We start from the raw sequence: 12,712 nt of genomic DNA, 5'->3' as shown, positions 1-12,712 counted from the left end.
AAGCCGTACATTTTATAAACAAAGTTTTCAATTTGTGGTTTAATACTAAAACAAATATTTTTAGATCTTGCTACATTTAGTAGCGGAACTTTCAGATAAAAGATGAACACTATGGTTCATGATATTTACAAACATACATATGTACATATTGATGCATTTCCGTGCAAGAATCGGTTTGCCTCAGTCACTCATTATCTGGTAAAATAAAATAATATACTTTATAGTTGGAGAGATTAGAAATCAGATATATATAAATACAACAAGAGCTTTTTGATACGCGATGACTAGAACATCATAGCAAATACATGCACACACTAAACAACCACAATCACGGCTTCGCAACATTTTTTAGAAATATATCTTCAGCAACGACGTTTGCATGGCGTGGCAGCAAGCACCTACCAATGGTCAACATTCATTTTATTATAAAAATATCAAAGCGTATAAAAAGCTGCCGTCCTGTACATTTGTCTTTTCTTTTCGCGGAAGTGCATCAATATAACAGCAACAGTAAGGCAATACAGAGACTTGTATATTCCTACATTATATTATTTAGTTAGAAACATAAGTGTAGTTCTATGGCACTGTGTCTAATTCTAAACAAAAATTAATTTAATTACTTACAAGCTTCGGATTTACTAATTAGCATTAACTACATGAATATATAAAAATTTTTGTTTATGGATGATAAACTCAAAATTTATGTACATAAGTAGATAGAAGAAATTTGCATGCCCAAATTTATATTTAAGTCTAATATTTATATTATATTTAGGAGCACTTGCAAACCAATATTAATTTCCTTTTCATTTGGTTATGTGTATAGCAACTGTAGGTTTCGTTGCATGTTTATATCGGCTACCTAGATATTACGTGTGTAAATGGGTTGCTTAAGATCAATTGGTAACTTAATGCTGCAGTATCGTAACGAGTTTTTGTAAGCAAATTAAGATACGGTTACATATAGGCGAAGATATGGTAGTTTGAATTATGTTGTAGTTAACTTTTAACGGAGCCCAGAAAGGTGAATTCTGGAACTCCCTAAGTCCTAGGATGACTTCATAAGCAATATGGGCCAATATAGAAGAACAAACACAAAGAACAATATCGGAAACACAGCTCTTGATACCTTATCAATTTCACGCCACATTATTTTTTCAACGCCCGTATCTGTGTCTGTCCATGCCACTGATAAAAGACTTTGGCGACGCGCTGGCTTTGGAGGTCCCCCATTTCCTTGTAGTGATGTCTGAGAAGCAGTTAGGAAATGAAGCAACATTGATTTTAGCATGTACATACATACATATGCATGTGAATGAATGTTTACATAAAAATACTTGCATTATATATGTAACTAGTACTAGCATTTGTGCCAAGGGAACAATAACTTACCTGACCTGGCGTGGTTGGAGTTTGTGTGGCCTTTCGTGACCGCACGGCACCCCCTTCCCAGTTTGCCACAGTTGCACATTGACCTTTCTCCATATTGCTAATGCGCTGCTTAGTGTTTCAAGAAATGTGATTTTATTTGTTTAGAGCTTGGGAACATGCGCTTACCATTGGCAGTATCTTTGGGATCCTATTCAGTTGGTACTGGTATTGTACGTCTAAAACTTTGACAACTACAAATTCAGCCAGAGCAGCAAATACAGATACCATGCATCCAGCCATCCAGAGGTCAAGAGCCTGTTGTGTGGATTTACATTCCCATGTAAAAAACAACTAATTAGTTAAATGAGAAATTAATAAAAACATTGTTTATTGCCTTGACATATGCAACTGGTGGTATGTCGGCCCGTAGCCCCGTGAACATTGTCACCAGTGTAAGCATACAGGTAACGAGCAAAGTAACGCGCCCCGGAATCGCGTCAAGGCCTAGCCAAAAGCTGAACCACGAAAGCATGACCACCAGAGAGGAAGGTGCAAACGTCTGGATCAGGTGATGTCCAATCTGACGCTCGAACCGGAAGTACACTGTAAGTCGTGAAAAATTGCCAACCTTCTCGGGCATATAGCCATCACTTTCCTCTAGCTCCAGCGGCTGGCCAAGATTGTACTGCAGTAATTTCAACTCAGGATTGAGTGTTACTCCCGGATCAGACCATCGCAGCTTCACTTTCTGATTATTCGACGAAACTAAAATAAAAAGTTATAGTCTGAAATAAGTGGAAAACGTCATAAGTAATTAGTTTTAAGCTACTTACAACTTTCAATATATATGGGACACACTTGAATATCCATGGGATATAACTGGAACTCCATCTGACAGGCGATTATTGCATGCATACGCGCTGCGTATCGCACAGTTTTATTTTTATAGATGGTGACTGACGTAAACTTGTGCGTCAGGGTAGCTATTTCTACAACGAAAAAACACCAAAAGAGACGTTGCAGAATTGCGGAACAAAGTGTTTTCGATTAGAACTATTGTAGGCACTAATTATCTGATTCTGAGTTTTATATTGCGACGTATGTATTTACGACTATGTAAGTGTCAGTGGCTTCGAGGTGAGTGCAATCTAAATTGCCTTTAAGAATCATGATTTGGCTGTCGATTTCTATTCGTTAGGGCTTGTTCTCGTTCACAGTAGACTAGTTAATTTGTTATTCAATTTCCGTAAACGATTTAAAGCTTATTCCCTTAAAAAAAATAATTTTGAAGAATGAAATATTATACATTTATACCATATATGTAAGTCCCGTCATTGCATGTAGGTTGTTCTGCCTGCGATTGTTTTTTCGAGTGGTCAAGTCCATAAGGTATTTCAAGTTCCTTGGGTTAATTTATTCAAGATACTCGTGTATGTTGACAAAATTTGTAGTTGCTCTGGTTAATTTTGATTATTATTCTTCTTCATTTAATTTGTTATTTATTTCAATTATTTTTTGTACTGATTAATTAGACATTTAATTCTACTTTCAACTCAAAGCTAGCGTAATACGCTAGAACTTCTGGACCTCCTGAGATTCAATAAAACTATTAATTTAAAAGTTATTACTGTATGGTATTTTATGACTTTTCACTTAATTTCAAATTTATATTCAAAATTTAACAATAGCTAAAATGCAAACGATGTATACGCATGTATTCATGATATAAAGCATTTGAATCAGGGTCGCTATCATAAATTGGAGTGTTTGTGTAAGTTGATCTGATGACTTGGCGATTCTAAATGCTGAGACGTATCCTTGCAGCACAGTTTCTCAATTAAGTTGTAATTATAATAATTACATACATTTTTGTTCATGTTTAGTTTATCGCTTCAGAAAAAATTATATTGAATGTACTTTCAATCCAGCAATATTTATAATATTTAATTGTTACAAATTATTCGAAGCTCAATTATATAGTATTCACAGTTATAAGTTTCTTTACATTTAATATAACCAATCATGGCCAATATGCCACGGGTTTATTAACTAATTTTGACCTGCAAGGATACTATGTTCGCTTAGAAAAAAATTTGTTTCGAATTAATTTGACAGCTTGTGTCAAACCGAAAGCAATAATCTAGAATTTGGTTATAGATATACTTAAAGTTTTGTCTAGATGAAAGTTTTTAGATTCTTTTTCATCCTTATTGCGTAGCATAGAAGTCGACGGAACATATGGACTTCCAAATCCTTATGGAAGTTTGCAGTTTTTTTTTTTTTCATATTTTTGGAAAATGTTAAGAATAACGGAAATCAAAAATAAAATCATCAATATTATTATACTCAACTCAATGAAATATATAACAATAGTGAGCCAGAATTCAAGTGCGGTAAATTGCTACTGAAACTAAAAATACGAACTCTCTATATAAAACGCTTAATTGTGAAAAAAAAATCAAATTTATTCCTAAGATCTAGACACAGTTTTACAGTTAGATTACAGAAAGATTATTGCATGACAAATGACATTTAAACACTTACCCGCGATTTTAGAATTTAAAAAGTATGGATCCGGTTGCCAAAGATTGTCAAAAAACTCGGGAAGTAATGTGACATAATCGTCACCCTCCTCAAATATGTCATCAGAAATTTCCAGCCGGGATTCCATCCAACGCTGATGTATAAACAAATCAACTCTAAAAATGCGTTAAAAAACAAATTTTCGAACCTCATCGTGATGTTCTTTCTATGTATGATGTAAAAAATATGTAACTTACCTGAAATCCATGTCTTCTACATTTATTGAATTAATATCTACAACAAATATACTAAAATCTACTATCACTGGAGATCCCTTTTTAGAGGGAGGCCGCATTTCTGTAAGTATTGTAGAGTAAAAACAGCTTTATTAATATACATATGTACATATATATACATACATATAACTAATCATGTGGCATCTGGCATAAAAAATATACCTCAAACTCAATTAAAAATTTATATGTGACAAGTGTTAGAAAACGATTGTCAATATTTCAATATTTTATTTAAAAATCTTTTAGATACCATGGTGCCCGGCGTAATAAGCAGTAAAAAGTTTTTAAAAAAAAATCTATTACACTTCCATTTGCTGTTAGAGTTCAAAATCATCTCGATTCAAAGAGATGTTGCCCAAAGATATTTTCTTTACTATTAAATGTCATATGCACAGGAAATATTAGTTAGTTCAATTGACTTAATTACAACTTTAGAAATGGCGAGTTCAATGTGTATTAAGAGAAAATTGTCTTTCACAGTTCAAAAATTTGCCCCTCTGCAAAATTTTAGCTCTTTATCTGTATAGCGAGGCCATAAAAAGGCCCTGGCCACGACCTAAATAACTAAATAAGTAAGTAAATGATAATCGAACTTCTTAACTGTGCCATTCATTCTATCTGCCAACTCTTTAATGTCATTATAGTAAGCCAGAGACCGTACTATTATAATTTTTATTAAATAAATTAATAAATAACACTTATTGTTTCTATTTAAAAAAAAAAATATTTTTATTTATTAAAATTGATTTACATATTAAAAGTTAAAAAAAATTATAATTTTTCAATTATTATACAAAAACTAAACCATAACTCTCATTTTCAATACGTGTTAATTAAATAAACTTTATTTTATCATAAAAATTTAAAATAAAAATTGAACTGAAATATCTTTTTTAACATGTTCAGTCAACTTAATTTCTCAGTTCCTACCTAGCATTCGAAATTTTGTTCCTTTATCACTTAACGTTTGCACAACTAATTATTCACTGTTGAGTCCCTTCGAATACTCTGTGCTGATTACAACAAACTTTATTCTGATTTTATTACTAAACGATTTATTTTAACTATTAATAATTAACACTAGCCCAGACCTGATTGGGTTTTCCCCAATCCTTGCAACGAATGTTTTTATCAAATTTAAGGAAAAACAACAACTTAATTTTTAAATACTTTTAAATTTCATTGACCTTAAATACAAAAATAAATAAAAACAAGACAGCTAACGCGTCACAGCTCGTTTTGGCTGTAGCGTCAGCAGCGACGCCGACGACTGAGTCGACAGCGACGTTTTCATGGCGCGTCTGTAAAAACGCCACTGTATTGAAAATTAGAATGAGAAATAATTCCCATGTTAATTATCCAATCGTTCTGAAACAGTGAAAATTTGTTAAAAACATGACAAAGCGTATTTGTGATTGATTTGATTATGATTTTTAAATAATTTTTTATTGTTTTATATTGTGGGTATAATCTTTTTTTTCGATTTTCTGGGGAGAGGGGATGAAATAAAAAAATAAATTATTACGACCGTATAAGGTCCTGATTAGTAGGAGGCATCTGTTCAGCAATATTTGGTTGCTCTATCTGGCTTTTATTAGTTTGCTATGAGTGAGTATTACGACCGCACTCTATCAGTAGGTACCAGATCGAGACGGACGCGATTCTAGTACGCGATCGATCGGACTGGGCACTATATAATGATCTTCAGCTCGGTCGAGCCTGTAGTCAATTGTATATATAATATATTATCTTTTTGATACTGCTACACCAGCATTCTCTGATATCAGCGCCTACGGACTCACCTTCTGTTACTATAGCATTTTGAGCACTTCACTATACCCCTTTCTATATTTCCTATGTTTATTTACTAAAAATGTAACAAGTGGATATAAATTTAAATATGAGCTTTATCACATATATAAAGGATAAAAAAAGCTTTTCACCCTTGCTGTGCGAGAGATTCTTCGATAAAACTTTCTTTTGTAACAGTCTTGACAATACTCTGTATCTTCAAATGCACCAATTTTTATTTCGCGTTTGCAGTCTCTTTGGTTATTCTGAACCTACAATAAATAGCGAGTACCAAATCGCAGTACAGCTTTCGAACCTGAGTCTTATTATTCAATAATTATCGAGACTGTATATGAATTTATCAGGTATGTTTCGTCTGCATTTCAATTTTTTCCTCGAGGTGACCTCAAGCTCTTATGCTTTGGCTGGTATTGATCAGAATTTTTTGGCACAGAAAATTTATCCTTTAAGTCATCTGTGGAGGAATAGTATTCTAGTCGGATAGTCATACATAATTCTTAAATATGTAAACATATCTTAATTACTGTAGTGTAATTACCTGCAGAGTGAGTAGTCCTAGTTTGTCGAAGGCTAACGAGAGATGGATTAGTAGACATAGGATAATACTTGCTTGAGGCAGCATGTGGTTGCAGGCGGACATATCTAGCGTGAGCTGAGCAGGATACGGGATTCGATAGGTTGGAGTAGATATATACTGGATTATCCGTAAGGAGAGTTCTGTGAGCCTATACATACAATAGATCTTTACCTGAGTTAGTCTACCATTTTATGTTATATGTCGTGAGAGACGTGGTGCTACTGTATAAATAAAGATACCATATATGAGAAGATAGTTATTGGGAGTTTGTGTATATTGCCAGCTAATGACTTTATTAGTGATGGAGTAGGGGTTAAACATACATATGTAACTAAATATATAAATATGTAAAAGTGTATGTAAGTATTAATTACTCGAATTCAAAGTTAGTATCCCCAGCTGACGCCAAACTGTGAGTTTTTGCTGCAAAAACCATGAAATTGACTGCATCACGATAATCGCGACACGCAACGTCCCCACGATAGTAAAGAATGAATCACAAAAATTCTCACAGCTGTAGTTAAGCAGTTAGAGACAAGTTCAGCTTTGGTGTAACTATTGATTTACCAATAAAATCAAGTACTGGTAATAATGAGCGAAAAATTCATAAATCGATCATAGTTTAACATAAGGTAATGTAATCTTACCCTTGACATAATTAGGCGGAAGAACCACTCGGGGCTTCGTTGTATAGTTGTGATTCGTTTGGGCGTCACAAATCCTGTAAAATTAACAATTATATGTATATGTGTACAAAAGTTCTATTTACGACTAATAAGTCATAAGGCTAGTCTATTAGTATATAAAATAACATTTAATATTTACAAGAATTTGGTTATTTATGTACAAATTTTACTATAAATCTCTATTTCAATAAATAGTTTCAATTATTTAGAAATGAAGTTATATTAAGAACCAATCTGATTCATGTTTGTCTATTCAAATTTTTCTTATTTTGATCTGTGTATTCATTTAATTCTTACTTTTTATAACTTAATTTTGAATATCCACTTAAAATAGCCAAAGTGAAATTATTTTTTAACTAGTATCACATATAATTTATGAGCCAGATATCCAAGTATATTAAGAAAACTTACCACATTGCAATGAATGCCAATCCAAAAGATATGAGTGCTTTTGAGCTGTATTTGGTCAGCATGATTTAAACGTTGAAACAAAAAATGAAACTGAACCTCAAATCATCTCACTTTACATCGACGTGGAAATTTCATAATTCACTCTGCGACACGACACATGATTTCAACAACTTTAATTATATTAGTCCAAACGCTTTATTTCCTTATTTATATTTTATTATGGACTAGAATCGGTCCAATATGACTTTAATTATTAAGCTCATCTTCGACTAGGTAGTAGTACAAGCTCAGCTCGAGTTCTAGTTTCGATTAAATATGTATATACCGGCGGACAAGTGACTAGCTAAATCGTACCATACAATATGCATATCTATGTAAAATAATTGTATGTAATAAATACATACATATAAACATATGTACGTATCTGTTAAGTTGTATGGGCTGCAGTCGTTGAGTCTGTATACAACATTTGTCTCTTAATTTCGGATTGCACATATGTTAAAAGAATTCAGAGCAATTGCGTGGGACGGGCTGTAACACGATACCATCTCAGATGTTTTGGCTCCCCTTGACTATCAGTGTATTTGTAATTGTAGTACACTCTGACGGCAACGCCAGTAGGTCCAGTGTAGACTGAAGACAATTGAATCGCGTGCCATATTTACTGAGGCATGCGCGCTTGCCAGGCTTTATTTCTTTAAGTGAGCGACTGCTATTAATTATGAGATAATTTTTTCCTTCTGAATTTAGTTTGGTCGCAGAATCAAGAAAAATATTTTCAGCAACATAAAATTCAAGACAACGTACATAAACTAATAATCAATAGTAGTTTTATGGAAATTAGTTTTGAGAAATACCATCAAGCAATTTAAATTTCGAAATTGCAGGAAAGCAATTTATTGGACCTCAATCCAATTGTCATCTATTGAGAATAATTCTAAGTATTTGTACCGTTTATATGTATGTACATACATATGATAAGATTGTTAGACTATTAACAGAGTTTCCGCTTTTTTAAAAATTATACACATACATATGTATGTATGTATGTACATACATGCAAAACTGACAGACGCTCAGGGCAATACCGACATTGACATTAGCACTCTTCTCCGTGTATCACGACATTGAAATTAAAAATTCCCCTACAACAAGCGGATAAGCACGATGAACCGCATCCGGCTAGGCCCAAATGTGGCATTCGAATGTTGTACATACATACATATGTATATATGTATGTATGTATGTATATGTATAAATAACTTTTTGTATATTATAACACATTTCATGTTTAGAATGATCAAGATCCAACGGTTATTAGGCGACGGCTTACATCCTTTAATTGTCTAGAATCTAATGGAATTTAAACTTTTTTTAAATTTGTGAGCGGCAACTTAAAACTTGCAAATTAATTCACGTGTTTCTCACTTATCAATTCAAAACATTCATTTATTTTAATTTTGTATGTGTCCTCATACAAATCCACGTATCTCTGTACATACATATGTATATGTATATACATATGTACATATAAATAATTGGGCAGTGCAATTAAAAGCGGTAAACTTAAATCATATTTACACACTTTAAATTACTGAATAATAATTAATATAAATTGCATTTTAAATGTCTGTAAGCATTTTTTAAGTAGACTTGTATTTTAATTTTGAACATTAACAGTTTATAACACGGACTCTAGTATAATGATGTATCTAGTATACTAGTAATTCTAGTAGACTGAGTAATGGAAATTAAATATTGTGAAAAATTACCGCGTTAGCAGCGACCACGCGTTTGAATCCTTTCGGCTTCGCTCAGGAACTGAATATAGAATGCGCGAATTTCTTTGCAGCCTTGTTTGCTACTTTAATACAACTACACGGCGTCAACGTTGACGCTAGTTAGTTGGAGGGTGCATTGTGAACAGAAGTATAAATGGGGAAATCCACGACAACTGTGACGGTTTCCATTTACAAGGAGTTCTAACTATCGTGCTGTGAGAGCATGCTTCTGCTTGGTTCTGAATTGGTGTTAGGTTCCGCTAGGCTCCATGGAAATATGGGCAGCGGACTTTAATCAGTTGCAATCGAATACATTTAGTACACTCTTCCTATATTGTGTAATGTTTGAAAATTATTTTTTATTATTTTATTTTTATTTATTTTATTCCGAATAAGCTAATTTTAGTAGTAATTTGAGAATTGTGTGTGTATTAATTATTTATCTATTATCAAGCGTTTTATTGAAGGATAATATTAAACGTGCTTAGTAATGTTGTAATAATATATGTATGTACATACATACATACATATGTGCATGTGATTGCACGTGTACACAAGCAATGTAAGTGAAATAACTAACGTACAGATTTCCAATAAAATCTATGCAATTTGACTTAAAAATGCCACAAAGCAATCAAAAGCCAAGCTAGTGAGACTTAAAAAACTTATACACACATACGTATGTATGTAGTATGTACATGCATATATATGTACATATGTATGCATATTGTTGCACTTTTACACAATATATTCATATGTATGTACATACATATACATACAAGACTTTAGCCTGCGGTAGCCTACAATGTTTTAATAGTTGTGGAGGCAACTTCCAGCACCAAACTTGTGTACATATTTAGTATTAGTCGTAGTCAAGCTGGAAATTTTGCGTTCTTCACATTTTCCTCGTGGGAAATGTTACAATGTGGTTTCAAAATTGTAGAAATTAATGTTAAGAATTAAGGGCTTACTGGAAATACCTACATACAAAGTTTAGCTTGATCTAACTCTAATAGTCTCTGAGTTCGTGTTGCTCATACAGACATGGCTCAATCGACTCGCATTTTTGGGCCTGGCACGCCTCCTTTTACATCTTTTACAAAAATTCATGATACCCTTTTTTATAATATCGAAAAAATAAAGAATGAATATAAAAATATACAGAACACAGAAACAATGATAAAAGTGTTGTCGATTTATACGGTCAAAAAAGTATATAATGTATAAGTATGCATATATAACGTTTATTTAGATTGTAGATATTATCTATTTACAATTCTCTGCTTCGTAAAAATTCAAAAGCAGAAACCAGATAATAGTTAATTTTATGTAGTACATACAAACAATAATGATTTTTTTGTGTTCAATGTGTTTTATTAATTGAAGGCAAACCATTCCTTGGACAAATGGAATTAGTGTAATATTTTTAATCATATATAATAATATTGCCTACACAATAGAAGATCCCTGTTGATTGCAACGTTGATTGATTTTAACATGCGTCAGTCGCTTCTTTTCCTCCTTAAATGACTCTGCATTGCCCTTTTTTTCGATGCGGCGCTCACTTCTGTAATCTTTCAGTAAACGCTTTCTCTCGCGTTTCTCTTCAGGTGTTTCATCCTTGGGACGTATTGAAAGAACACTAAGCGTTGAAAGTACTGACTTACAACATAAGGATTCTGGACCAATTTTAATTGACGATCCGTCATCGAGGTTGGCTAGCGTCTTGACTGTGAGCTGTGAATTAATTCCTACTCGAAGCACATTTTTTGGCAGTCCTGTTTTGAAGTTAATTTGTATTGTTTTTGCTATGCGCTGTGAACGAGGTTCATCGATCAATTTAGGATGGTTATAAATATTAGAGTAAGTGGACAATATTGATTCACAATCCCATTTTCTGTCTTTGGATTCTTCCACTTCATAATTGACGAGGTCATCTGACGGATCCTCTTCGCCTTCTACAATATTTAAGTATTTCTTAATGCGCTCTCGGTCCCATTCTTTCTTATACGCCATATTATTTTTTTTCTTTTTGAATTCCTGAAAGCATTGCATAACAACCGGATGCTTTTGTTGCCAATTTCCTTCTATGTCATCCAAAGCAAGATCCCCTAGCTCGGGATCGTCGTAGGTTTTAAAGAATTCCTCAAAACGATCGTCCAGCAGGGAAAGTTGCTCATTGCGTCTAATAACGCTGGATGACATTGAATATTCGGTAAAGCGCGACTTCACTTCTTCGTCATCAAAACGGCGCTGTCTCATTAGCGGTCCGAGGCGATCCATAAACTCATCGACATTTTCCTCGTCCTTCAAATTATCTGAACCGAATTCCATATCTTCTTCACCATCATGGTCCTCCCAACCGATTTCTTCATCACTATTACTGCCCATCGCTTGCGTTACAAAGTCGTCCTCAAGGTCTTCCTTGTCCTCAAAATCGCTATCGAGTGCAGCAATAACTTCAGGGTCCCAATCTGGACGCGGTCCTGGCTGCAAGGCTGCTTTGTTCAACATGCCCTCATTCTCTTCGAATTCGCTGGCAAACACGGAGCTAGGTAGTTGCAACCGATTTTGGTTCTTGACCGAACCAACATTTTCGTTTTTAGCTTGGTTTGGGTTCTCCATGTATTCCCAAACAATCTTATTTTCGCGTTTCTTTAAATGTTGCAGATAATCGTAGTTGTCATCAAAGTGTATTCCAAACTTCTTTTGCTCTTCTTGGCGTTTAGCTGGATCCACTCCTATTTCATTTTGTTGCTTGGCCGAGGCCTGCCTATCGCTTGCCTCAAGTAGCACTCGTTGTGGCGCAGTTTCATCTGTAACCAGTGGATCATGTTGACTGCGATGAACCAAATGAAATGTTACTGCTTTCTTGCGGTCAATATAAGGCTTTTTTCCTTTCACCTAAAATCATTATTATGTCCAACGTTTACGTAACAACTTTACTGAATGATTCTTACCATTATTATATCGTTATTCCTATCAAAACTCTGCTATTTTTCCAAAATACATGTGCATTAGGGATGCGACAAGAATTTGCGGTAGGGCTGCAGAGGTATCTAATCAAACATCAATAATATCAATGTTTTCATAATTTACCGATGAATGGATGTGTTTTTGCAACATCGATTATTCATTCATTTAATAAAAATTTTATCATGTAGGCGGTTTCCCTCAGTGGACCAATTTTTAGGCAATCAGATTAGTAAAGGTTCCTTCCGATGCTCTATTTTTGCCAGCCAATGCTTTTTGTGC

General features: G+C 33.8%; 2 protein-coding genes across 4 annotated transcripts; both read right to left on the bottom strand.

Moving 5' to 3' along the window:
• Positions 1–760: 760 nt before the first annotated feature.
• On the bottom strand, positions 761–7,914 carry LOC108595257 (glycine receptor subunit alpha-2). Of its 3 annotated transcripts, XM_017980464.1 has the most exons (10): positions 7,677–7,914; positions 7,227–7,300; positions 4,152–4,251; positions 3,916–4,070; positions 3,535–3,624; positions 2,205–2,360; positions 1,766–2,136; positions 1,558–1,686; positions 1,393–1,497; positions 761–1,249 (listed from the first exon to the last, which is right to left on the bottom strand). In XM_017980464.1, exons 1-10 carry the CDS (start codon positions 7,736–7,738, stop codon positions 1,049–1,051), a joined length of 1,443 nt encoding a protein of 480 aa, XP_017835953.1. In that variant the 5' UTR covers positions 7,739–7,914; the 3' UTR covers positions 761–1,048. The 3 variants fall into 3 exon arrangements, with proteins under 3 accessions (XP_017835953.1, XP_017835955.1, XP_017835956.1); XM_017980466.1 differs by lacking the exon at positions 3,535–3,624 and having other exon boundaries at positions 1,393–1,500; XM_017980467.1 differs by lacking the exon at positions 3,535–3,624 and having other exon boundaries at positions 7,677–7,912.
• Positions 7,915–10,815: 2,901 nt separating this feature from the next.
• LOC108595280 (protein LTV1 homolog) lies at positions 10,816–12,520 on the bottom strand. The gene is made up of 2 exons (XM_017980493.1): positions 12,418–12,520; positions 10,816–12,361 (listed from the first exon to the last, which is right to left on the bottom strand). The coding sequence occupies exons 1-2, from the start codon at positions 12,418–12,420 to the stop codon at positions 10,907–10,909; spliced, it is 1,458 nt and encodes a 485-aa protein (XP_017835982.1). The 5' UTR covers positions 12,421–12,520; the 3' UTR covers positions 10,816–10,906.
• Between the last annotated feature and the right edge of the window lie 192 nt (positions 12,521–12,712).

Source organism: Drosophila busckii, chromosome 2R (genome assembly GCF_011750605.1).
Source record: "Drosophila busckii strain San Diego stock center, stock number 13000-0081.31 chromosome 2R, ASM1175060v1, whole genome shotgun sequence".
NCBI lineage: Eukaryota > Metazoa > Arthropoda > Insecta > Diptera > Drosophilidae > Drosophila > Drosophila busckii.
This window is presented reverse-complemented; position numbering and strand designations above follow the sequence as displayed.